Source organism: Daphnia pulicaria, chromosome 8 (assembly GCF_021234035.1).
Source record: "Daphnia pulicaria isolate SC F1-1A chromosome 8, SC_F0-13Bv2, whole genome shotgun sequence".
Classification (NCBI taxonomy): Eukaryota; Metazoa; Arthropoda; class Branchiopoda; order Diplostraca; family Daphniidae; genus Daphnia; species Daphnia pulicaria.
In genome coordinates this window covers 11070551-11097856 of record NC_060920.1, presented here as the reverse complement: position 1 = coordinate 11097856, position 27306 = coordinate 11070551, and the positions used below count along the sequence as shown (strand labels likewise).

General features: G+C 46.0%; 1 protein-coding gene across 7 annotated transcripts; it reads left to right on the top strand.

Moving 5' to 3' along the window:
* The first annotated feature begins 67 nt into the window (after positions 1–67).
* LOC124310858 (phosphatase and actin regulator 4-A-like) lies at positions 68–27306 on the top strand. Of its 7 annotated transcripts, none has more exons than XM_046774946.1 (14): positions 68–233; positions 827–928; positions 13970–14185; positions 14666–14794; positions 19851–21197; positions 21811–22407; positions 22574–22790; positions 23138–23170; positions 24165–24586; positions 24662–24818; positions 24886–24941; positions 25024–25127; positions 25305–25477; positions 25552–27306. In XM_046774946.1, the coding sequence occupies exons 1-14, from the start codon at positions 110–112 to the stop codon at positions 25562–25564; spliced, it is 3690 nt and encodes a 1229-aa protein (XP_046630902.1). In that variant the 5' UTR covers positions 68–109; the 3' UTR covers positions 25565–27306. The 7 variants fall into 7 exon arrangements, with proteins under 7 accessions (XP_046630902.1, XP_046630903.1, XP_046630900.1 ...); XM_046774947.1 differs by lacking the exon at positions 68–233 and adding an exon at positions 325–760; XM_046774950.1 differs by lacking the exons at positions 68–233; positions 827–928 and adding an exon at positions 6498–7621 and having other exon boundaries at positions 19851–19976; positions 20814–21197.

The window sequence follows — 27306 nt, the reverse complement described above, 5'->3', positions numbered from 1 at the left end:
GCTATCTATGCAAGTATGCAGCAATAAAAATAGGAGAGAGCGAACCGGAGTGCAACAATGGATTGGACTGATTTGAAGGACGATCTGGCAACATTGTTTAGTTTTCAAAATGGAGGCCGAGAGTGAGAAGGTGGGGAACGCTTTTTCGTCTGTGTCGACTAGCGTCAATTCTATCGAAACCAAATCGCTGGACGGCAAGAATATGACATTTCAAGCTTCGAACGAAAGTTTGGGTAATTAATTTCTGTTGATTTTGTTTTCGTCGTGTCCCGTTTTGGCGATGGTACGGATGAGTAATCGCCCCAGTGACGTTTCCCTATTGTCATCCAACAGTGTTTCCAAATCAAGTGGGTGGCAACTCGTTGAATGTGGAGGGTGGTGGGAGTTTACGACTCAGCTGATAGAAATATTTCATGTCGGCGAAAAGATTGGGATCAGCTTCTTCCGCTCTGCGATTTCAGTCGAGTGTTTCAACTTGGTCTTTGTGTTCCAGTGAATGTTTGGCTTGTGTTGTCAGTCCCAAGAGACAACAGTTGTGTGTTTGTGCCAAGCATTTACCAACACAAATGTTGTTGATGTTCTATATTGATTGAGACACATTTAATTCTGCCAGACCGTTGATTCAATTTGAAATTCATTCTAAATCGACAGAGACAGAGTAGAGTGTGTGTTTTGGTTTGGATTGGAAACATTATTATGTGCCAAGTTAGCTTTGTTGTCACTATCTATGTTTGGCAAAGCTCTCACTAGATGTCCTATTGTAATTTGTACTTCAAACCTCTCTTTATTTATTTTTTAATCCTGCCAAATTCTTGTCTCATTGCAGATTCTGTCGGAAGTGCCCAATTAGACACACTGTCAGCACCTGGAGGAAGAGAAGTGACCAAAGGAAAGAAGATGGGCAGACGTTCCAATCAGAAGAAAACAGGTCAGACATTGCTTTGAATAATCCTTGACCGTATGAGACTCCTGGCTTTCCATTTGTTTTTCGTTGACTCTGTAACTGGTCATTGAGAATGAGCTTATCTGCCTCTGTGAGCTAAACTATCTTATTAAGGGACCAAGGTAACTGCTCAAATATTCGGCTTATCACGAAAGTAGCCACCAAAGCTGGCGAGCGTTTACGACATCACTAGACAGCCACTAGAGACCAGTTGATATCAATCTGCCAAACTCTCACAGTCATTGGGCTCTCAGAGCTCTCTCCACTCTTAATAATGAAAATATCAGCCACTCCACAAATCCTTGGCAGCCAAAGTTAAGATGGACTTTGAGAGAGAGTCCTTGTTGACTCTTTGGACGCCCTTTGGAATGTGAACGTGCCTGACCCCCTCCGTGTGGAAAAATCAGTTTAATGGGAAGCTATATTTATTTACGTAAATACCGGTACGGGTCGTCGAGTGATACCGGATTATTTACGTTAGGAGGGCAGTCAAGCATTTCCTCTTTTACCTACAGCTGCCAACGGCCATTTGTCCATGAAATTCGACGTCAGGAAAACAACGGACCACCTTGTCGTTTTCATATTGACCCGGGGTTTTTGTCGGTGTGTATCGACAAGAAGCTTTTCTTCTTCTTTGAGGGTTGCACTAACGGTAACACTTTTGTGGACGGTGTGTATGTGGTATTATGCCACCGAGAACCAAAGAAATTGTTGTCACTTCCGCTGTTGGGCAGTTAATCACAGTTTCGTGTGAATTTTCTTGTCCAATCCTCTTTCCCCCCTTTGCCTGTTCTTTTTCCTTCTCCTATTTTTAGGCTTCTGCTTCCTTTTCTTACCGAAGGGGTTTCGTAAAGGGTCCCGTTGTGCGATACCGTCGAATGTTTTTCCGTCTAAATTTCTCCCTGAAGGTTGGCTGCTACAAATTACCCAAAAGTACTTGGATAACGTAATCGTAACCTGATTATTTTTCTACATGGGCTCGTTTGATTTCTACTTGGCGACATGATAGCCGCCGCCCTATTTTCCCCCACAATTGTAAAAACGGCTGTAAATATTCGAGGAAAGAAGAAGAAAAAAACGAATTTCTCTTTGTTACCATTTTGGACTTCCGTTACCGATTGAACGAGCCCCTTCCTAGACGGATGGATGAACCGGATAAACTGACTTTCTTTTTCCCCCCTTTTAAACTTTTATTTCACTCCATTAGTCCGCGATGGCAATCCAATCGATAAAGGATGTGTGTGTGTGTGTGTGTGTGTTCTTTCCAGGCCTCGTTCGTCTCTGTCTCGATCGGTCAAAAAATGTTTAATGAAATACAAACATACATTTGTACTCCGGCCCCCCACTTTCCATATTGGAATGAGGCTCGGACGGAGAGAGCGCACGTCCAGGAAGAAGAACTAGAAATGATTCAGAACAATGTCAGAAACAGACAAAACCAATTACTTTTTTCCTAGTTCTTCTGGCATCTTTATACCTGACTTTGACCACTGTCAAGTTTGTTTTCTTGGCTAGATACTCTCACTAGATTATTCATAACCAGTCTCCCCCCTCTCTGCCACCTCCTCTGGTAGTAGTAGCTATTTAATATTCCACCACCTCGTTTTTTGTTCGTGATGGAATCAGCCCTGAACCTTGTTGCACAGCGGACTTATGGCCCCGAGCTTTGCCAAAGTTATTTTGCATCAAAAGACATCCTGTTTGCTCACGATTGACGTCAACATAGTCGGTTATTGTTGTCCCGTCATTCGGTTTTTCTCCACCCGCAGCCCCAACGCAGAAAAGCTGCTTGCTATTCATTTGTTTAATCGAATTCCTACCAAAAAGGAAAAGGTTAAGTTGATAATATGAGGCGGATTTGTGGCGCAGGAGGGCACGAGTTCACTTTCCGATTCTTTTTCGAGTTAATCCGATTGTGTCCAACAACCTTTCCGGGGAACGAAAGTGTACTAGAAACTTTTTTCTCCAGTACGTCTGTACCTTGGTATTCCGTCTCCCGCTGGCGAGAATGTCTTGTCATCTTGGAAAGAAGAGGACGGAAAAAAAACCCCAACAACGCAACAACAAAATTGGATTTTTCCGATTCGTTACTCTTTGGTTTAAGAGAGAGAGAGAGAAAAGGAATGAAAGAAAAGATTTTCTTCGGACAACAAAATGACTATGTTGTAGTAGTTGTTTCGCTCTCACAGTGTTGTTTCGTTCGGATGGGGGGTCGGGCGGAGGAATGAGTTGAGCACGTCACTGGATATCAGAATTCCTATACACTCGCCGGTGTACGTATCCACAGAGTATTTATTTTTACTTTTTTTTTTCTTATTTAAAAAAAAAAAGGAATGAGAAAACAAAGAGGAAAGAGGTTTTATTTCATGTGGCATTCTCTCACGGCGCTCACTTGACCGAGAGGTGGGAACTGAATGAGAGAGCAGCACAAGCTCACTATCCCCCCTCTTTCTTGTTGGTCTCTGCCTGCTTAATAATTCTTCTCTTATTTGAACAAAAAATAATACACAGAGCGAGAGAGGGAGAAAGCGTATTCGTAGCAGCAGCAGCAGTCCGACACATTTCTCAGAAATGGAATCTCTATTTTCAATTTGGAAAAAAATAAAGAGACGAAGTTTGTACTTGTCTGAAAAGGTTTTCGGGGTGGTCTTTTCCAGTTAACGTTATTATTATTATACTGCGCGCAAGCATTAGTGACCCACGAATGCTCCGGCTGTTGTTTTGTCTGTGGGATATTGTGTTGGACTCTGTGTGTGTGTGTAAAAGTTCTTTTGGTCAAAAGAGGTGCGCACATAACGCTGGCCGTGTATCGCTTTGATGACGTTGGGCTACCGTATCGCATGCAATCAATGGGCCAGCCTGGCGTCAGGTTGCGCTATCCATCTCAAATCGTATGCCTTTATGCGCTGCCCGTTTCGGAGTTTTCAACCTTTCTCCGCCGACTGCTGAATTTGTGAGTCAGAAAAGGGCCTCCTTTAAAATATAAAAAGAAAAAAGAACGGGGAAGAATTAATCGATTCGTCATGGCGTGCGCGTGATTTACGAAAGGTCCGAGAACACAATACAATATGGTGTGTTCGGGAATTCTACGACCCGTGCCCGTTTTGTAGTCAGTTTGCACATTTTTTTCTCTCTTTCTCAGCGCATTTTTCTTTTTGCATGTTGAGCAAATCGGGTTGTACTACGTTGATGGCTTGTTTTCTCTCTCTCTCTCCTCCCTGGCCATATTTCGACTATTGGGTGATTCAAAAGGTATTGAAACATCACCGTCTATGGGGTTGGGTTGGTCGGGAGTCAACGTTATTCCTGTAGTTGTTGCTGTTTCCTTGGGACGCATCGCTGGACTTGGACGTTCCGTGTTATGTCAAATCGACGTTTTGAATGGCCGAAGCCAAGTTTGGCAAGATGCCGGACTTAACAAATAGCCACTTTTTCTTTTCTTTCTTTCTTACTAATTCGTGCTGCTGGCCATTCGGTCCAGGCCGTGGCCCCCCTACTGATTCTTAGTGATCTGAAGCCTCTGAATTGATGAGACACATTTACCTACGAGCGTATGTATATATATACATAGTAGTAGTAGCAAAAAATACCCTGAAGGGCGGCCTCCTCTTGTCCTTCTCCATTTTTCTGTTTTTCGTCGTTGCCGGCCACCTGCCAAGCTTTTTGGGTCCTCTCTTTTTTTGTTTTTTTGTTTTCTTATAAAGAAAAACAAAAATTGTTCAGAAATTCAAAAATGCCAGAAGCGTAAGAGATAAAAGAAGGAAAGAAATGATGATGATTTTCTCTGATTATTTTAAAAAAAATCGTCTTTCCCCTCTGGCCGTCGTGGCCGTCGTGACCCCTTTGAGTGGCTGCCTTGTTTTTCTTTTTTCGGTTGTTATTATTCCGCAAGAATGCTGCTGATTGCGCATTGTTTTTCCTTCGTCTGTTTGTTTTCCAATGTAGTGCGCGCGCTACTTTTACGTAACTTGGATGACGATGTCGAAATGGATATGAAAAACTGATTCTGGCTATTTTTCATTCATTGGTTTTCTTTCTTTCTTTTTCATTTCGAATGGAATGCGGAGGCCCCCTTTTTTGGGTGGACACATCCGCTCTTGTGGACAGCTATTTTCATTCCCCAGCTCCTTTGATTTCGGCTGGACATTGTCCTGGACTTGAAGACTTTTTATTTCTCAAGTGGTTGGGAGGGGGGGGGGGGTCGGATGTTTTTAGCGGCCGAAAGTGACGTCTATTGTGACATGTTTCTCATTTGGGTGCCTTTTTGTCTTGTCCTACCTGGCGCCACTTGACCGTGGAAGGACGGTCAAGCGAGTGATTTCTCGTGTCCATTTATATCTCTCCTCTCGACTTTTGGCCGTCAGGGAGTTCTCCTGAAAGAAAATCGAAGGAGTCTTGTTCCTTTTCGACCCGGGCAAGAAAAGGTGGCGGCCGGTTGCGAGAGAAGCCCAGCCAGAGATTTTTGATTTGGTTCTTTATTGCGCAATCAAGTTTGGCCCAGCTCAAAACGAAGACATTTCTCGGTTCCAAATGAAACGAAGCTGCTGCGTGGGTAGTACTACTACCAAGGCGCGCTCTGTAATGGCCGGTCGAATTGTAGCCTTTGGGAATCTTTTGTGGCCTTTCCGTTTTTATTCTTAGCAGTCAAGAAAAAGAGATCATCTTTTTCTCTGTGTGTGTCGGGTGGCTTGTTTTTGTTTTCCCCCATTTCCACTGATGATGATGATGGGGTACTCTGCCGTTATGGCCGGACCAAATGGAGAGCTCGGTCAGAGAGCGTCCATCCAGCGCCTGGATAGGCGTAAGGAAGAAAAAAAATCCCAAGTCCAGTTTTTGATGGCCAATGGGGGGCGTTGATTGTAGTGGCAGCTACGAGGATTGTGTTCTCCTTGTCAATGGCCGGCATAACTATTTTCTCTCGTTCCGAGTCTCTGGCGTTTCGCTAAAGGCGAAATGTTGAGATGTAGGGGAGAAGATTGTCGAAAGAATGAAACGAAACAAAAAAAGAACCAAAACTAAAATCAGAAAAGAGATTGAGCGTGCCACTCTTCTAGTCAAAAGGAGGAGCGTCTGTCGTTGTTAGTGTGCGGTAGGGTTGTAGTATAGTGGTGGTGTTATAGCGGTAGCGTAGGCGCAAGTTGTTGTCTCTTCTTCTTCTTCTTCTTCTTTGCGAAGGCCAGCAACAGGTGAGCTGCGTATACACCTGGAGGGTTCAGCGGCTGCTGCCCCTCCGGATGAAATAGGAACACTCGCGAGCGAAAGAAGAAAAAAGAAAATAACCTGGCGGGAAACACGCATTCTTTTTTCTTCTTCTTTTTCAAATTCTCTTTTCGCCTCTTTTTCCTTCGATCCTCTTCTTTGCGCTCTTTTTCCGAAAAGGTGAGAAGGAAAGAAAAGAAAAATAACAATTCAAATTCCACACACTCGTATGTTTTCTTCCTCCGCTTCTTCTACGCGCGTGCATGTGTGGAGTAGGAGGAGTTGAGTAGTCGCCGCCCCGTAATACATGGCAGCAGTCGTGTGTGTGTCTGCTAGAGCTGGGCTTTAGCTTTTAGCTGGGCTCTCTCTCTCTCTGTATCGCCAAGCAAAATGCCTTCGAGTAGGGCCGTCGCTCCTCAGTTGACCGTCAAGAGAGCGGCCATACACACCGACGTCATTTTCTTGTTTGCTTATAAACGCCAGCCCCGTCCAGTGAGTGATTTTTTCTCGATTGAAAAATTTTGCCCGATTGGGCCTGACTGTCAAGGAAAAGGATGGTGGAAGCGGGAAGTTGACTCTGAGAAAAGTCATTTGTTTCCCATGTGGATTAATGGACGGTAGTCGTCATTGCGCCCGGTCGCATTGCCCAGTGCTAAAAGAAAAGTTGCTGATTGAATTACAAGTGAACTTATTTTGGTGTGTCTGTGTGTACTGTGTGTGTTCATCTTCACACATCGTCGTTCACCGTCTGCGGCTTGTGCTTTGCTGGAACATCCGCGTACTCGCACCGTCTGTTCCGTCTTCTTGAATCGGCTCGTCACACGTGCCGACTTTAGTCTCGACCGCATCCATCCAGCGCTGGAAGACGAATAAAAAAAGACTCTTTTTTTGATTGAGAATTTGATTGGAGCATTGCCCTCGGTTTTTCGTGTTGGTTATTTTTTCTTGCGTGCGAGTGTTTCTCTTTCTCCCTCCAGTCCCCCCTTTTTTGGTGTCTTGTTATTTTGTGTGCGGCTGCGGATGGGATGTCGCTGAAGGTGACGGGCGTTTACTTCTCGGCTTCGTCTGCCGGACCAGGTCCTGGCAAAATGAAAGCCACGATCCGCGCGGCTCGCCACCATCCACCGCCTCCTTCGTCGCTGGCCCCTCAGCCCATCCACTATGTCCACCATCAGCAGCAGCAGCAGTTGCCCAGCGCTGGCGGCCGGAACAACAGCAGCAGCAACAACATCATTTCTGCCAACAGTCCGACTGGCAACCTCGACCAGCAGCCACCGCCGGCCAAAGGCAGCAAAGGCGGCGGCGGCCGGATCATCTCTAATAGCCACAACAATCACCACCACCACCAGTACCACCACTCTCACCTGCACTCGCAGTCTCTCGACTATTTGCACCTCAACTTTGAGGAGAAGCGTCAGATCATCGCCTCTTCCTTGTCTCTAGTCGACTTCCTAAATCATCCGCCTGCCAAAGTTAAAGGTATACGACACACTCCACATTACAGTGATTCCAGCGCGGTGGGACTGGGAGGAGACGAGGACGGCCAGTCGTTAGGTCGGCCAGGAATTAAAGAGAAGCAAGTTTTTCTTCTTCTTCTGGGGGGAGTAGAAGAAGAAGAAGGAACAATTCCGACAAGACGGCCCCTTTTTTTTTAATGGTCCTCGTGTCTACCGACAGTCCAGACCCCCTTCACTTGATAGGGACGGTTCTCGATGTCAGTAAATCACAGTCGAAATTTTCGTTTCTCCACCGCGCGCCACCCCCTTCAACCCCTGAACCCCGAACGCGGGTTCCGCCTCTTAGGAAGACCAAACAACAACGTCGGGGAGAAACAGAAATGGCAGGCAGTCATGGGGGGTTGTTGAAGAGAGAGAAAAACCTTGTGATTTGTACCTGCGTGTCCAAAGGTTAGAAGAAGACTCTTGGCTCTTAAAAAAAGAAACATTCTAAACCTTAAAGGCTGTTTTTATATTTTTAAAAATCGAAAGAAAACTTTTTATTTTCTCCAAGTTTTTCTTTTGACTATTTCTCGATTTAAAAAATAGAAACTGTTATCGTTTCAAAGTCTCGAAAAAGAAAGAAAAAGGGGAGTGCTGTTGTAATCGCTCGATAGTTTTACCATTGGAACCGAGCGGCAATAGGTTCCGTATTATTTTTTTCCAACGAATGGATGAATGCCATCGTCACGGACGATTCCTTAATCTTTTCTCTTTTTTCTTTCTGAATTTCCCCCCTTGATTTCCTATTTATTTTAAACAACATTTTGTAATGACGAAATGAGAAAGAGAAAAAATTCCTAACGACCGACCGAGAGTCCGTTTCTATTCCGATCGCTCCTTTGGGTCGAATCATCGGAGCGTATTTCCACCCGCTCATTTTTCTTCTTACATTTTTTCTTTTTTCTTTCCCGGTTTCCGAAATTTGAAGCCCCTTAAAGGATATAAGCGATATAGGCGCCGCGCTGCCTAATGATGCCTCGGATCGATTCCGGAAAAATCTAAAAATAATAACCTGTACTTTTTATTTTTAGTTTTAACAACTCAAAGTCAATTTGGCTTGGGGAGAAAGAGAGGCGAAAAACCATTTCTCCTGGATTAACGAGTCGTATACACTCGTTGAATTAATCATGGTTCCATCCGATGTCGTCGTACTTTCTCGTGACAATTCAGTTGTGTCTGTGTCTGTGGTGGTCTGGGTCCTAAACTCTCCAGTCACGGATCGTTCATTTTTTCCCTTCGCCTCTTTTCCCTTTCTCTCTCAGGCTCTTAGTGGTTAGGTTTTTAATGCGTCGAGTCAATTAGAATGTCGACGTGGAGGAAAGGGAAAGGAAGGAAAGAAAAAAAATCCACCAAGTTTGGGCTTGAAACATTATTTCATTGCCTTGCGGGAGATTCAAGTGGCAAACTGGCCGTTAAACGAGAGGAGAAAAAACACACGAGACAATAGGAACGATGCGGAGCCAATGGCCAGCAATCGCTAATGGTGTTGGTTATTACTGGTCACAATGGATTGGTGGTTGGGCTCCTAGTATTGGTATACATTACATATATGTGTGTGTACTGTTTTTATTTGATCACAATTTTTATTTCCTTCCCCAGCCGTCTTATTTTTTTATTAATAAAAAACCCCCCCAATTTTTGGTTAGATTATACGGGTCCGTTCAACTCCTTATTGTTTGTCCGGCCAACGACACGGAGTCGATGAGATTTTTTTAAACGAAATTATTTGTCCAGTTAAAAGCTATTGCAGAAACAAAAGGTTACGAAACATTAAAAAAAAACTTTTGGTTTTAGTATTCTCTCGATCTTTTTCTTTGATTGCGCCACCGCGAAGGCTATTAGCTAATACTTGTGGCAGATAGAGTTGATTTACATGCGTGCGCGTAAAAAAATAAATGCGCCATACTCCATCGCGGAATGAAATATAATAACAATAATAATGAGACGAATAATGATAATGAAAACAGCCAAAGCCAAGGGAAATAAAGCCGTACGACTTTTTAATGGATCCAGGGACCCTGGGATGGCCACAGTTGGAGAGGGGGGGAGTGGTTTCACGTCATTCCGACTACACATTGTGCATAGTTGGAGCTTCATTTGTTTTGTTTTTAGTAATCCTCCCATTCTGTCTCACTTCACTCGTCCAGTTGTTTTTTTTTTTTTTTTTTTTGTAAATTTCGTTAGCGTCTGGTCTGGATTTTTAATTTCAACGTTACCCAGAAAACGCAACCGACCAGAAGCTCTGCTATCCTTTTTTCTCTCCAACCTTTATTTTAAATTTCATTTTCTGTTTTTGTTTTGTTTGGGATTTTCGGTTAGTGCCTTTATTAAAATAATATTTTCATCATGCGGAGCAGCTTATCGATTGATGTCATCGTGAGTTGCCGAGCTGTTATATTCCTCTTTCGGGGGGTCTGCGTCCGTCCGTTCGTTGTGTCTGTCCGTGGACGAAGAAGCCCGGACGAAACAACAGCCGAAATGCGGGGAAGGAAAAAGGCACTCCCCTATCCAACAAATCAATCGGCGCTAGGATATCTGAGTGTATGGAGGCGGTCTGCACCAACCTTTTTGGGCTTTTTTGTTTTTGTTTTCTTTCGGGACACACAGACCCAACAAAAAAATATGTGATTACGTGATTCCGCCAGCGTGTACGGTTTTCACTTTTTTTTTAGCAGGAGGAGGAGGAGGAGGTTTGTGTTTGCAGAAACAAGAGGAGGAGAAAGAGAGTCTATCGTGTGTGTGTATGTGTTTGGTTTTGTTGTCGCTTTCTTCACTTATCCACACGAGAGAAAAGTCTCAGACAAAAGAAGGGCCTCCTCAGTCGAACCCACTTTCCTTCTCGATTCCGTTCGCCTTGGTTTTTCTCTGCTGCAACGACCCCGTCCGTCACCTTTATCTTTTTTTTTTTTTTTCTCCCCACTTTTATTTCTTGGGAGACTGCCCGATTTTCACCTCCATTACTTGTGTTTTGTTTTTGTTTTTTCTCGCTCTTGTTAGGTTACTGGAATAAGGTGGGGAAAAAAAAACGAGGTTTAAGATGGATGGATGCAATTGATTCATTACGTAATCGGATAAAAAGCGGGGAAAGCCAGGCCGGTTTTTTACTCTTACTATTCGTTTGAAGCGTCGCTCGTAAATACTGTATATATCTGGTGGGATAGAGATAAGTTGTCTATTTGGTTTGACAGTTGATTTTTATGTGGGTCTTATTCGAGTCCCGGGCGGAGGCGAATGGAGAAAACGACACAAACATCCATACTGGCTGGAGGACTTTTTTTTATTTATTTACTTCTCTTCTTCTCATGAAAAAATGTTGAAAATTCAAAGCGGGATCGAATATTGAGAGGTGAAACCTCAAAAAGATGGAAGGAATGACACACACACAAAAAAAGGCCCGAGGAATCCGAAATACCACCGACTCTTTATAAAACCTTCTCGATATGTAAATTGTTCCGGGGTGGATGGGAGTTTTCATGGCAAGGTGGGAGGGATCGATCCAAACTGCCACACGAGAGTCCTGTCAACTTTTTTTCCCCCTGTCAGTTTGCCCTTGGCCGTTGATTTGGCCGAGAAAAAGTTGAAGCGTTGCACGACGGATGATTTACGTAACTCACGAATCCTTCGCTTTCGGTACGTACCGTCGACACATATCGACCTCCGTGACTATCTGTTTCAGGAAGACGAAGAAGAAGCGATTGGATCACCCGAGGCAATCCTCCTCTTCTTGTCCGAGATGAAGAAGAAGAAGAAAAAACTGCTGCGCATTTCTTTCTTTTTCTGCGCGGCCATGTTTTTTATCGTGAAGGTATTTTGGTGTGACGTAATGTGTGTGCGAGTGGGATCGGCGAGTAGGAGGAGGCCAGGGTCACGAGGCGCACCTTTCTCACCTCCTCGGGTTTTTGCTGGTTGCCGGTTGCCCGTTTCGTCTGCATAGATATGTACTACACCTTGATCCCCCCACTCCAACGAAAGTTTCCTTCTTCTTCTTATTTATTTCTTCTTCTTCTTTGGCGTTCATTTTCGTTTTCCTCTCTATCGTCAACTCATTCCATCCATCTCGTAAAAATAATAATGTTTACGTGTGTGTGTGCCGGGCTTGTTTCGTTCCTTTCTCTGCTCGTTTCGCTGATTTCCAAGGTTATCTTGTCTGCACTAAACTCACTACGTTTGGGTTTGGGTTTCGTGTTTGGAAGGAAGGAATGCGTCTGTGTTTGATTGGATTGGATTGGGAGCTGGGCCGGCCCATTTTACGCCGCCCGATCATTCCCGAAGGTCCGACGCGTCGCCCAAAGAATGTCGCGTTGCTATGAGAGATGAGGTAATTGAATATTAATGATGGCCGCAATGGGTGAGAAATGTCAGGAATACGGGGTCAGGCTACACAATTCGATTGAAGAGATTGGAGCCGATGATTAGACGCTGGGGAAGAGCGACCTCGATTGTTGGCTCCGTTTCCCAGCAACGCCGAAAACAATGGCCGTCGTTTCCTCCTTCTTTTTTAATTCTGGTTTGTTTTTTTTAAGTTATTCACAAAAAAAAAAAAAAGAAGCGGGATTCTGTTTTTGCATTCATAATTCCCTTCTTGTATTGGAAATAGTTTTCCCACCTTGAATCGGAGCAGGTTTTTTTTTTCTATTCTTTTTTGGACAAGGGTAACATTTGCATTTCAACTCGTTACACTTCCCGAAACGGCACCATCTTCTATCGTGATTGTGCCGTGTGTGTGTTTGAGGAGATGACAAAGCTCGTTTGCTCCTGCGACCCATTTTTTACACTACACCACACCCCGTGAAGTAAATCCAAACGAACGACGACGACGACAACGACGTAGTTGGATCCCATAGTTAACTGGAAGAAAAAAAAAATAAGAGAATTCGCCCGATTGGCATCGCGCACATCATTTCGACCCAGTAACTCTTGGTAATCAAATCGTCGTGATGCAAAACGAAGCGCCAGAAACTCGATCATATGCCGTGCTGGCGCACCATCTGACGAAAAACGGGTTTGAGAAAATGAGGGATCCGGAGAGATACTATGTATTGAATGTTGTGTTTCTTTTTTGATGATGTACTTATTTGATTGTAGCTTCGTCGTCTCTCATTTGCTGCTGCTGCTTTTGTTGATTCTGTTTCCTTTTGAAGGTGGTTGGTTGGTTGGCGTGTGACAGACGATGCGTGACATATTCAGATTCTTTTCTTGGGCGTGGCCCGCCGCCTCGTCTTTCTCATCTGCCGTTGCTGTACGTGTAACAATAAGTGAAGGGGGTCGAACGGAGGCGCGAGTTAAAGCTGTTGCAATGACGTTTTTCGCCTTGGTCGGCGCATTTTTTCTCCGTCCTCTGTTCTAAAATTTCTTTCTTCTTCTTCCGACTTGGGTTTCGTTCAATAACGAGAAATATCTAGAGAAAAGAAAAGGGGGGATGGAAACCCAATCCATGTGAAGAGGAAAAAATAAACAAAATTTTTTTGTTTCGAATCATTCCTCGAGGCTTCGATTGTAAACAGAGATGAAATTCGTATTTTTTTTTTTTTTTTTTTTTAAATCTTTTTTTGTTTGTTCTCCGGCTGATTTTTGGAGAATGTGAACGAAATCACTTTTGCTCCGCCGTTTTGTTTGGCACGACAACCAGAGACAACCGAAAACCAACAAATACTTTTTTTAAGAACCATTTTTTCTTTCTTTTCTTTTTGCCTTTTTATTATCATTTTCCCATGTCTGGAAAAGAGTATTACCAACCGCATTGGAGGGTCCGCATTTTTGCTGGTGAATCCTCTTCTTCTTGTCCGGCTTGAGCGCCCAAATAAAAATGTTTTTAATGGTGGCGACTCCGGGAGAGAGACAGAGAGAGAGAAAAGCCGCAGGGCATTTTTCACACGACTCTCCGTCCAGTTATTGCACTTTTGGCCACTTATATGAAAATAAAAAATGGAAGAGGAAAGAAGAAGAAGAAGACCAGACCGAAAACAGAAAAGACAAAAATAATATCCACCGTTATCGTCGGTTGTTGTCCTCTTCATTTCTTCTTTTTTTCTTTTAAACTTTTTTCTCGGTTCCTTCGGCCGAGCGATTGCGTCCCGCCCACTAGTACAACAATAATGACAGCAACTACAACAACAGCAACAACAAGCAATTCTTTTCATGCGTCGATATAAATTGTCTAATAATGTTAAAGGAGAAATAGACGGGACGATCGGTCCGTGACTGGAATGTCTGCGGAAGGATGGAATGTGTTTTATCATCTTGTGTGTGTGTTTGCTTTGGAAATTTTCACCGATTGAAAATTGTTAATTTTTTTGTTTCTTCTTTTTCTTTTGTTTTTTGACGACAGGTCGCCATTCTCACACGAACGGGACACACGTCGGCAGTGGCGTCGGCGGGGTGACTGGCGTCGGTAGCGGTCAGACCCTGCCGGCGCCCATCAACAGCTGGAACAACCTACCGCTGGAAAGGAGCAAGTCCAAGTTTGCCTCGCTCTCCCGCCTCTTCAAACCTTGGAAATGGCGCGTCCGGCGAAAATCCGACAAGCTGGAAAGCGTCTCGCAGAGTACGTCGTTGTTATTTTTTTCCTCTCTTCTTCTTCTTCCATTCCACTTGATTTGAAAAACGAAAGGGGGGAACGAACAAATCACACACATTACCTACTGTTACCTTACCGTGCACAAAATCACGAAAGGGCTATACCTCATTGCACTCTGATTGGCTTTCACTTTCGCACGATAAATACCGCGGGAGCGGTCAGGGCAATGATCCAAAAGATGTCGAATGGATGAACATGGTCTCTCTCTCTTTCTTTTTCTCTCTTTCAACCGTTGTGTCCAGCTGAGTCGCCGGCCGTCCAGATTGAAACATGCGTCGTGTTTTTCCTTTTTACGACGCCAGGGCGCAACAACAACACAGCAGACACAGCTGTTTACTTTCTTTATTCTATCGATTATTTTTATTATTATTATTATTATCATTTCCATTTGATTTATTATCATTATTATATGATTTTTTTATTTGATTTGAATTTTTTGTTTTGCAGCGCTGGAGAGGAAGATGTCCATGAGGGCTCACCGTGATGAACTCATTCAAAAGGGTATTTTACTGCCGGATTTGGCCAATTCGACCACATCTTCGACCAACGCCTCCAACACTCTTTCCACCATTGCTGGTAAGGACGAAAATCAAATATAACATTTGACATCAATTGGGCTCGGCGGTAAAAAGGAAAAAAGGGCAATTAAAAGTATCTATTTCCCCCCCTCCCCTGGCTGCGTATCTCTTTCGACTGCTCCCTCCCGATCCCCGGATATCCTTGCAAGTTTCCCGTCGAATTGACGTCAGGGCGTGCCCTTCTCTCCATGTTATTTCGACATGTCACAGTCAGAAGAAGTTTGTCTCTTTTGCTCTCCCTCAAGATTCTGATCTCTTCTCTCTTCTTCTTCTTCTCTCTTTGCTCTTCTCAAAAAGACGCCGAGAGCGATGGGGTTTGAATAATTCCCGAGTCTAATTCAACTCTATCCCTCCTCTTTTTTCTGATATCAAAAGAGAAAGGAGGGAGGTTGGGTTTGGGTGGGGGGGGGGGTTGAGGTTGCCCCCCTCCCGGTTTTTCTTAGCTGCTGGCGGCGTTCGTGAATTAGGAGTCAAGTTATTGATCGCCGGCCAGCTCCGGGTCGATATCAAACAACGGGCGACCGTTTGCCAATTGAAAGGGAAAGAAAAAAGAAAACGGGAACCGAAGGCAAAAATGGTGCGCCCACTGAATCTGCAATTTCTTCCCCTTTTCTGCCGAGTTGAAGACGTAACATCTTCCTCGTTCCCAAGAGGAAGGTGGAGAGGGAAGGAGGCAGGGGGAAAGTGGGTGGTGGGCAAATGATAAGAAGAAGAAAAAAAAGGGACCCACCCCACCCTGGTCGCAGTACTCGGTTGAATGTCGTGTGTTACGCATCGTCAAATCGAAAAAGGGATGACGAAGACTTTGAAAGTTGACGCCCTCTTTCCTGCCCCGGCTATATAATATCGCTGCTGCAAGAACAAAAACAAGACGGAGAGGAAGAAGAAGAAGAAGAGGTTAGATACACACTCCCCAGTCGGCCAGTCAACCCCACCCCAATACACACACGGTCGCTACCAAAACATCAAAAGCCCAGAAACAGCCGAAACAAAAAATGTCGATTGGCTTTTGTGTGTGTGTGTGTGTTTGATTCGACTTTGGGAGCTATTTATCGACGTCGGCGCTGTACACCAGTGGCAAACGTCAAGCAACGCGTAATTTCCCCCCAACTAAAACGACAAGGAGAGAGAGATTGGCTCCGCTTTGACGCCCCGGAAAAGATTGAATGGAGTCATTTTCGACAATTAGATTTGAAGGAGGGGCAGGTTTCTCGGGCCATCAAACGGACCGAAATTGACTTAAGACGAAAGGGGAGGGGGGACCTACACATATTGCTCATTTTTCTTCTTCTTCTTGGGAGAAAATCTAAAGGAGGGATGTCCGTGATTGATCGTCACGGCTGGAAAAAGAGGAGGGATGGATGGATGGATGGATGAAGAGTTGAAGCGTAGGACCATTTGGCGGCGTGTGGAAGCTGTTGCGCTTGCGCCAGAGCTTCTCTCCTCTCGCCCTGGGAGAAGAGACGAACGGGAAGAGAAAGTGAAAGAGAGTAACCGGATGAAAAGTTGGAAGCAGAAGCGAGAAAGATAGATAGAGAGAGAGAAGCAGGATACATCCAGTTGTGAGAGTCTGTTCTTCGCCTCGGACGTGACTTGGTGCAATAGCTGCAGTGTGCTGCTGCTCCCACAATCATCGGTAGTGGCGCCGGGCGTCCTGGACAGGATTCCTCTACTTCTTCTTGTTCGCCAATCTCGTCCGTCCGTCTGTCCGTCGTCTTTTTTTGTTGTTTTTGTTGTTGTTTTCTGTTGTTTGGTTGCCGTGAACAAATCATCTGCTCTCTCTCTGTGTGTGTGCAGTGGAGAGAAATTGAATTGGTGCCTGACCTGGTTATCATGGCGTCTACGAATCTATTCTGCTCGCCGCTCAACGGCTCCGACACGCCTGTCAAAAAATATTTCGCTACGTTTTTTTGGCTTTTCTCTACTCTTTTGTGATTTCTTTCTGGAGGTGACGACGCCCGAGCGAAATTCCCTTGTCGCGAAGGAAAGAAAAGAAGAAGAAGTTGAAAAAGAACAAATCAGCCGACAAGTTCCTCGGCCAAAGTGGGCGGTTACCGGACAATTTGAAAGAGAGCGTGGCGTGTAGATTCGCCATCTCATCGCCATCGTTGTCATTCCAACGGGAAAAGCAACGAAAGTGGGGTGGCCGGGGTGGTTGGCCGGTTGGCGGCGACGGGGGGGGGGGGATGACACCCAAAAACAAAACAGGGTGGGGACTCGACTGCTGTGCATTGTTGTTGTTGTCGTCGACTGCTGCGGCCTGCCCAGTTTCTTTTTTCTCGTCGCTGTTGGCCCGAGCTTTTCTTATCGATTGGAACACCGACGACGGCGAAACTGCACTACTGTACCACTGCCAGTTGTAATTCTCGGCCGGCGGGACCCGAGTCGGGTGGTGCTCTGTGCATCGTCATCATCATCCCATCTCTGCTAACTCGCGTCTTGTGGATGTGGACAGTATGCGGATCAACAACAACCCCGTCTGGATGCCAGCTAAACTGCCAGCCACAAAGTAGACATTCTTTTTCCCCCCGTTTTTGTTTGTTGCGTCATCAGCGGCGGCCCCCCACCCCCCTCTTGTCCGTCTCGACGATGAAGTGGTGGCATTTGTCTAGTCGTGAACACGAATTTGAACGTCCAGCTGTCGCCAGTGTCCCTCCGGCTCGGCTCTTGACCCCCAATGCCGTCCAGATGACTTTACCGCCATCCGCTGGATCAACTTCTTCTTCCTCTTCGTCTTCATCTTCGTCACCTCGCCGGCCCAAATGCTGCTCCTGCTGCCTCCCCTTGGTGGCCGTTTTAAAACGTAAAGCGATCCTCCGTCTAAACCTCATCCACGCTTCATTAGTCTAGCGTGAATTTCTAGACGTGATTTCATCCATATTCCTGGCGTCGGTTTTTTTCTTTCTTTCAGTGAAACCGTCGGCCGTGAGATTGGCCGGGAGTTTTTTTTTTTTTCCCGTGGCATTGACAGTTTGACGATGTAATGGGATGAGGAAAAACTTGACACGTACTCTTTCTTTTTTGAAAGAAAAATTTATCGATCGATGACGCCTACGCTCGACTCACTTACCAGTTGGGGTTTGTTTTGTTATGAAAACGGTCTGGGGGGGGGAGTAAATATATATATGAGGTGCAGGAATTCCGTCTGCCATTTTAATATGAAAAAGTTGCTGGGCCATATGAAACCGTCGAGAGAAACTTTTCGTTGGGGAGGGAGGAGCGAGAAGTTTTTGAACGAGTTTGGGACTGGGGTGGGGGAGTTGGGGGACGCTTTTGATGACTTTTCCATAGGCAAAAGAAAAATCCCGGGGACCTCTTTAGACAACTACGCCAAGGTGTTGAGAGATATACGTGACTGGGAGTTTCCATGGGGGAAAAGTGAAAAAGAAGTTGGTGATGTCCCTTTTTTCTATCTTTCTCTTTCGGAATTCCTACGACTCGTTTCTCGACTCGTTGGGGAATATCCAGTGCACATCCACCGCCGGAATTCTCCAGCGGCCGCCCAAGTCTGTCCGTCCGGGTCCTATTTTTACTAAGCAACGCGTTTGTGTGTCGACTGCGGGGGGTGGACGCCGTAGCAGCAGCACAGAGTCGTCGGTTGAGTAAGGCCTAAATGCCAGTGAGCTCGTTTGAAAATTTGGCTCCAGTCCGATACACATCCAGATGACGGATGTGTATTCTCACTCACGGTTGCTAGTGGCCAGAGCCACCCATCAAGTCTCTCCTCCTCCTTTTCTTCTTCTTTCGAAACATTTAACGGCAGTTCACGTGATCCACACGCATTGAGACTTCCTCTCCAAACGACTTCACTTTTGTTTTTTTTTTTCTGCCCAACAACAACAACAACACGAAGGAAGTCGGAAAAAGATTGTTGTTTCCTTTTTTCCATGTCGTCGAGGAGAATTGATAATGCTGGAAATATGTAGGGCCGTCCGTCGGGCAATGGCCGCCACTCGGTTTATGTAATTCGATATCGATTTGCGACGACTAGACGCGCTTTTTCGTGCCCGTCTACAGACGGGATCCATGCCCTGCTGTGTGTGTGTTGGAAACGACCATCGATCACTAGCTTCTGGGTGGACGTATGATTATTATTATTGTTGTATATATGCATTTCGGGTTTTGTTTGGCTGTTTGCTGGCTTTTTTCGCTCAAAGCTTCGAGAGTTCGAGTGGCTCCTTTTGAATGTACTGTACTTGACTCTTGAGGCTTCCATTTCTGTGTATGCGCGCAGAGTGCCGGTTTGCGTGCGGTTGTTTTGTTGTTGTTTCTCTCCCCTTTTTTTTTCAATTCGTTTCGTTTCGTTTTCTAGACGGCGGCAGAGACATGCCGTTGTTCCCTCGGGAATGATATGCTCGGGCACGACCGAGCCCCGAAGACGACGCCGTGTGGAATATCTAACCTGCGAACAATCGATGAGTGAGGCTACCATAACAATGACGATCCAGCGCCAACCACTGCCTTAGCGGCCCTTATTTTTGTGGGCAGCCGATCTGAAAAACGAGCAACGGATTTTGACATTTTCCTCTTTTTCAATTTTGACATTTTTGTTTCCCATCAACGTGAGGAGGCGAGGCCACAACTTGAAAGTTGAAACTCTTTCCGCTTCTTTCCATTGATTTTGAGGCTTTGAAATATTTCTTTTTTTGTTGTTGTTTAAGTGGCATTGTGTCTAGCAACAACAACAACAACTACAACCTGTATTACGGTTGTTCCTAGTCAAGGAGCCCCCGGAGGTATAGGGCCTTGAAGGAAGCCAATCGGAAAAAGAAGGAAAGAGCCACCAGACTTTTGTTTTGTTTTTAAAAAAGGATTTTTGTTTTTAAACCGTATCGATCAAAAATGTAGTGAGGGGGAAGACGAACAGAGTTCACGACGGCCGGGATAGATTTATCTCCTTATTGTATTAACGAAAAGCGACTTCTTTGCCCGACAAGGGCGGCCATTTTTTCTTTCTTTCTTTCTTCCCGGAGGAAAACATTAAAACAAAACTGGTTTATTCCATCATTGGCTGTGATTTAATTGTTTGTCTTTTTTTGTTTGTCTTTTTTTAGAATCGAAACGAGACAAGGATCGAACGAAGGAGGAGAACCATTCGTCGTCGAGTGATAGCGGCTATCAGCCGTACTCTGGCGCCGGATCGACCATCACGTCGGCGTCTAGCAACGATGCGGCCAGTAGTAGGTGTTCCCAATCCTCTTCTAGCGCACTTGAGCATCCGCAACAATCGGATCCATCGCCGCCTACTGCCAATGCCAATGCATCCTCCTCCTCTCCTTCCATGCCTTGCGCTGTTGTTCCTACCGCTGCGTCCGCCACACATCCTGCATCCAGCACGTCCACTTCTACGTCGTCGTCGTCCGAACAACGGCCCGTCTCGTTGCATGTCACATCCTCGTCTCTTGCATCCGCACTTCCTGCATCATCCAATTCCACGTCTTCTTCCTCATCACCTAAACCCATTTCTTCCACTTCTTCATCCTCTTACGCTTGGAACAAGCGGACCGGAGGCACGGGCCTGGTCGGGGCGGCCAAAGCTCGCGGATGGTTGCGCTCCTACCACCATCCGTCGGCTGTCAGCGCCGCGTCGTCCAATGCCGACGCGGTCGACAGTAGCCAGAACGGCAGCAGTAGCGCCCCGCCCAGTCCGTCCAACGTGTCGGCCGAGTCGAGCACTAGCGCTTTGTCCGGCGGCGCAACCACGGGTAATAGCACGAGTAGCACTAGCCAACAGGCGGCCACGACCAGCACGAGTGGCGTCCTGGTCAATGGTAGCACTTACACCTCCTCCAACTCCACGTCCAATTCCAATTCCAATTGCAATTCCTCTACGTCTGCATGCGTGACGCCGTCGTTTGCGGCCAGCCTCAACGCCGCACTGGCCTCGGGACCACTCGTGCCCAGCACCAACGGCCACCATTCGCAACTGTACGATTCATCGTCTTCTTCTCATTCTTCTTCTTCTCCTCCTCCTGCCTCCTCCTCTTCTCCTTCCGCCACCTCCTACCCCCTAGCAGCCAACGCCAACGCAGCAGCTGGACCTGGCGGTGGCAACCGACCCAACAGCCTGCCGCCCGGAATGGCGCCAGGTCACGGGCTCCTCTCGGCCCTGGTCGGCCACTCTTCCTCGGCCGGAACGCCGCCGTCGCAGCTGCGTCAGACGACGCAGACCCACTTTGGTAGCAGCTCGACGCCTTCGCCGACGGCCGTGACGTCGACGACTTCAGCGACGACACCACCCACGCTTCCGTCGGCGTCTTCGGCTTCTTCAACTTTTCCATCGTCTGGCGGCTCCTCTCAGACGACGTCGGCCGCCGCCACCATGTCCATGTCTTCCGCTTATTCACAAGTCGTCAGTTCAATAGCTCAACGCAACAGTCAAGCCCAGCACCAACAACAAGGTGATAAGTCCTCCCCCTTTTATTTATTTTGGTTGTTGTTGTCCCGTCAACCGCCGGCCCTGGAGACACCTGGGCGACTGGCGTCCACACGTTGTGTGAAAATGTCCAGGGTGTTGACGGCTGGAGGGGGGGGGGGATTAGGTTGGGGCGTGTTAACGAGAGAGAAAGAAGGAAAAAACCAGTCGGCCGAGTCGATAACCTTAGAAAAATCCCAACGGGAAGTAAACGAAGGGATCCCCGACAAATTGGCCCTGGACTGAAAACAAGTTTTCAAGTCTTTTTGTTCCAATGGCGTCTCTTTCGTTTTTTTATTATTATTAGAGTTGGCCGTGTTGTTTTTCTCGTTCTTTTCTTTTCCCCCCTATAGAGTTAAGTGTCGTGTGTGATTCATCTCTAATTAAGTAATTAAGTAATTAGTCGGGCTGATAAAAGGGACGACCCGTTAGGATTTCTTTTCGACATTGTCTCTTGTCTTGTTTCAAGTGTTGGCGCGTCTCGTCATTTGAATATTTCCTTGTTTTATTTTTTAAATTTCTTCTGTACCTTTCTAATGTCTGTTCTTATTGTTCTCGTTTTATTTTTCTAATTATGTTTTTTTTCTTTTGTTTTTCAGGTTCCGGTTCGCCATCTGTCATGTCGAAGTTGCCCGGAAGGGCAGCCACACTGCCCATCATCTCCGTGGCAACGGCGTCGCCCTCGACGACGACGTCGGGAGCCAATGCGGCGGCTTCGGGTGTCACCACGGTGACGACGTCGACGACCATCACTGTCGGCTCGCACCCGTCCAACCGATCTCCGGTCATCGCCATGGCCGTCCAACAGACGCCCGCGTCCTCTTCATCATCGTCGTCATCATCCCAGGCAGCCCAGGAGTCATCGTCGCAGTCGCAGACGGGCGCCCACGGAATGCAGCCCATGATGACGGACCTGCTGGAGCCGCCGATTGGCGTGACGGAAATTGGACCCATTCCGCCGCCGCCCATGTTCTCCTCGCCCAGTCCAATGCTACCTCCTCGCGGAGCCCATCACTCGGCACCTCCGCCCACCCACGGCATCCACCTGGCCCATTTGGCGCCACCCGCCGTGGCCTCTTCATCGCCCAACATGCTGACGAGCGTCGGTCACGATCTTTCGGATCTTCAGGACGACGACGTTCCGGAAGAGAGCGTCGACGATAGCGACAGTGAGAGAGGAGTGCCTCCGGCAGCCAGTAAGTTGATCCGACATTTATTTCAGACTGGACAACGTTGGCAAATGAAAGAGAGAAAGAGGATCTTTGGAGGGGGACTAGACGATCCTGACTGGAATTATTTTAATTGTCTTTCCTTGTTTTCTTTTGTTAACTTAACTTAAATCTCATCCGTCTATCCGTCCAGATTGGGTCAGAGCACAGGGACCTAAAGAGCCGTCGCTCCATGCCAAGCCACTCAAGTCGGCGCTCAAGAAATCCGGTGCTTCCGGATCGGCCAGTAACTCACCGTCGACTCCGCCCACGCCGACCGTCAACACTCCGACCCAGGACTCGTCTCCGCACGGAAGTCGGGGTGTGGCATGGCAACAGGATCAGCCACCGCCTCCTCCGCCACCGGCCAGGTAAAAAGCTTAGACAAATCCATCACAAAAAATAAGCATAAATCAATCAATTAACTTAATTCTAAAAATACTTAAAGACTTGTACAAACAAAAAATTGTACGTCTGCTATTTGGATTCAAACGGATCCAAATATTTGTTCTTATTCGGTGATTGGTGGTGGTGTGTGTCGTCGGTTGTCTTCCGAGTCGCCTTTGAATTGGACATGAGAAAAAATCAAAACTAACGCTCGCGTTTTTTCTCTCTCCTTTCGCATTTCTCTCCCTCCTCTACTGTCCAAAAAACATAAAACAAAAAACGACAAAATTCCCCCCTCCATTCCCAACCAAATAAAAACAAAACGATATAGGCGGCTCTCACTAAGGCAGAGGATACGGTTCAGGTATTTAACCCTGCACGTGACTAGCATCTACCATCTCTTATTGCCTCTGTTTTCTTTTATTTCTTTTATTTTTTGGGGTTTTCTTTTTTAAATGGAATTCTTTTCAGACCATTTTCTCTCTCACTCATTTTTTTGTTGTTGTTGTTGTTGTTGTCGTCGTTTCTTTCTCCTTTTTTTCTTTCCCTCTTTGTTCGTTAACTTTGGGTCTGTTATTTTTGGTATTTTTACCCCCGCAGTTACTTCGAGTATTAGCGTTTTGCTTGGGATTATAATTACCCCTCAGAGTCCGCGCCATGGCACACGGGAGCCCCCGTGTGTCTATTGAAAATCTGCTGCTCTTAAAAGATTTAGTTTAGTTCTTTTTCTTTCTTTCTTTCTTTTTTTCCCCCCTTGGCGTTATTATTATTAGCTGAGGTTTTGCCCGTTTTTGGCTGGCCCCGTCGTCGTGACCGCGTGCGTCTGGTCGGGGCGCTGGCTGGCCATCTGCACGTTTTCTTCTTTTTTTTCCCCCATGTCCCCCTATTGCGTTTTTCTTCCGTTGATTACCATCTGACGGTGGTTTTCGGACCGAGCCCCCGTTTTCTATTTTGCCCACGGTCCTCCTCCTCCTCCTCCCTTCTTTTCGGTTGTGAATTTCGCTGCTGGAATTTTTTCGTCTTCTTCCGTTTCATTTTTATTTTTTTCGTGCACCATTTCGTAGCTTTCCTTTTACTATATTATCATTTATTATTATTTTTTTTTTTTCAATTTCATTGGCTCATTCTTTTACGATCAATTGTTGTTGTGTGTGGGGGGGGGGGAGGAGTTTTCTTTCCACTTATGCCCCCTCCCTTGATTATTTTGGTTGTTGTTTGGTTGTTTCTATGTGGGTGTCGACCTGCGATGATTGTCTGTGTACTAATGACGATATTTTGTGTCTTTTTTTTTTCTTTTTTGCTTTCTTTCTCTCTTGAATTTTGGCTCGCTGCTTCCGTCGGGATGGACGGCCGTGTAGCACGCGACCCCTGCGATTCGGCATCAGCCTGGGCGGCAGCAGCAATAGCAACAGCAATAGCACGTCGAGCAACGGGCAAGCGGTGAACGGCGGATCGGCTCACGACCACAATCACAACATGCAGCTCAAGTCGGACAACAATAACCGCGAGTCGAGCGCTGCCGCTGCAGGTGGCGCTGGCGGCGGCCACGGGGTCAACCATCACCACCACAATCCGCCGCCTCCGCCTCACCACCACCACCACCACCATAATCATCCGCCACCTCCGCCGCCGCCGGCCAAAGGCCAGAGACCGACCTACCTGCCGGTGCCGGTGCCGACGATCCCCGTCCAGTGCGACTACGACTCTGACGAGTCGGACGGGCCGATCCTCTACCGGGACGACGACGTCGACGACGACGAGGAGAACATGTCTGAAGAAGGTAACAAAAAAAAAGAGTCAACAAGTTGTTTCCGACAAACGCAACATCATGACCTGACACGGAAAACGATCACAGCGAGACTGAGCGCCCGGATAGCCCGCAAGGACAGCCTGGCCCTCAAGCTGGCCATGAGACCCGATCGGCAGGAGCTCATCGAGAGGGGCATCTTGCACGCACAAACCGAGAGGGAGCGACACATTCAACGCGAAACGATCGGCGCCCGTTTGACCAGGTACGTCACCTATATCACATTTCGATCCTTTTCATTTGATTTTAAAATTTTTGTTGATTTCTCACAGGCGGCTGAGTCTTCGTCCGACGCAGGAAGAACTGGAAGAGCGCAACATCCTTAAAAGCAAGTGTCCAGTTTCGTTGAGATTTTTCCAACGCCATGAATGAGTATTCTAATGGATTTTGTTTGTTTTGGGTACCTTTAGGAACCAGTCCGGCGGAGGAGAAGAAGGAAAGGGAAGAGAAGAAGATGACTCTCTTCCGCAAACTCAGTTTCAGGCCAACGGTCGAAGAGCTTAAAGCCAGAAAGGTAAAAAAAAATACAGGAAAATGAATAAACCGTGTTGGCCGCAGTGAGGCGTGAGCTCCTCTAGGACTCGGGGTAGTAGTAGTAGTCATAGTAATAGTTCAGAATAGTTGTTGGCGGTTGAATTTAATTTGTTTTGTCTTTTCCGGGAAACTTAATCCGACTGACTTGTCTCAACAGATCATACGGTTCAACGACTATGTCGAAGTGGCCGACGCTCAGGATTACGACCGAAGAGCCGACCGACCGTGGACGCGGCTCACGCCTCAGGAGAAGGCCGCCATCCGTAAGGAGCTCAACGATTTTAAGAGCACCGAGATGATGGTTCATGTTGATAGTCTTTACATGATAAGGTCAGTCATTTTCTTTTCTATAAATTCATTGAATCATTTTTTTACATTTTGCTAATTTTGAATTTTGGCGCCAGATTCCACAAATGAGTTGTCCGATTCTCCTTGACTGACGAACTCTGTGATACTTGCAAATAAGACTGGACAAAAAAGAGAGAGAGAGAGAAACTATAAATTCCCGTGTGCTTGTTTTGATTGTGAGTGTGTGTCTCTGTGTGTGTGTGTGTGTCTCTCTCTCTCTGTGCCGTTGGGTTGTGCGCCTGGTGTACTATTATTCGGCTGCGAGATGGAAATTTTCCGGAATTATTTGTTCACTATTTTTGTTTCAAGCAAGAAAATGACCGTCATTTTTTGAGCACGCGGAAGATGCTTCTTTTGTTGACCTACAAATGTTTACGGTGAAATTGCTCGCACGGCCACTACAAATGACTACATGATATCGAAGTGCCTGGGATTCTTTAACCGGATGCATATATTTACTTGCTTATCGAGAAGAGAAATGTCAAAGGGAGAAAATTCTAAAAAAATAATAATAAGGAGATGAATTGACGGGGGCTGGGAAACGCTTTTAAATGGTGATGATCCCCTCTTTGATTATTTGGTAATTTTGGGGTCCCCCGATATTTTCCTACCGTCTTTTCTCCCGCCATTTTTTTTTTTTTTTCTTCTTTCCTTTGATTTACTTCTCTTATTAATTTTTTTTTGTTGGCGGTGCTGTCTGTATCTCGTGATTTCACTTGCCTTCCCGTGGAAGACGGGATGACGTCATTGTGTTCGAGTGCACAGCGAGAGAAACAAACGCCATTTTCCATTCCATTATGATATATTTTTTTTTTCTTTTTCCCTTGGTATATTTCTTTATTTTTTTTTTGTTTGTTGCTGAACTGCTGCTGCCACACCCTCTCTCCTCCTGTCCCTCCTCCAAGCGAAAAAACAAAATGTGAAAACAAAAAATCTGCAATCGAAATACGAAAAAATTATTACAAATAAAGAAAAAACAAAAGAAAGTGACTCGGATTTTCGATCAACGAGTGCTGCACCTGCCCCTCGTCCCCTCCCTCCTGATCAATATTAAATATCTATTATAAAATCTATTTGCGATTGTTTTTTTTTTGGGGGGGGGGGGGAACGCAGCCTGGGGTGGAAAATAAGAGAATTAGTTATCTGTTTGATCTTGATTTGATTTCTTTCGATTTCTTTCCTTTTAATTCGATTTTTTTTTGCTTTCTTTTTACAAATGATTGTACAGACGTTTGTTTCGCTCCGAATGACCGCAATCATTGTGTACAAAGTCGTCGTCTATTTGCTCCCCGTTCCCCTTTTTGATTCTCCCGCCACCCCCCACCCCCCCAATCTCTAATAATTCAAAAATGCCCTTTGCAGTCGTGAACGAATGAAGACGAACCTAATCCTCTCCTCCGAAACATGAGAACAAATGGATGCTATTATATCCGCATAGTATTATGTTTAGCCTATTCCCTTTCAATGAGAAATGCCCCAGTCCCGCGATATAAAACACAAAAATGAATTCTTTTTTTTTCTTGGCCTTTTGGCCCTCCACACTTCTACTTATCTTGTCCTCCTACTCCCCCCCTCTCTCCAACAAAAAAAAAAAATGCTCTTGGCTTTGTTGATCCCGTGCGTGTAGATGTGTTCAAGTGACTCACCCAAGTTTCTCCTACATGTCGGTCGCTGGCCCACCCGTTCCCTCCCCTCCCTCCCCCATCTGCGTCCGTTCACGGCGCCAATCAATTCAATCATGGTCCCTTTTTTTATTCATTTTTTTTTAATACGAAAGAAAGAAAAAATTGAAATACATTAATTATCGATCA

Bases quoted from the DNA above. Each gene is read 5' to 3' on its own strand.
- LOC124310858 (XM_046774944.1), top strand. From the start codon at position 7,168: ATGTCGCTGAAGGTGACGGGCGTTTACTTCTCGGCTTCGTCTGCCGGA. The intron at 21,198-21,810 runs GTGATAAGTCCT...TTTGTTTTTCAG, and splicing joins AGCCCAGCACCAACAACAAG to GTTCCGGTTCGCCATCTGTC. The intron at 23,171-24,164 runs GTATTTAACCCT...ACGGCCGTGTAG, and splicing joins AGGCAGAGGATACGGTTCAG to CACGCGACCCCTGCGATTCG.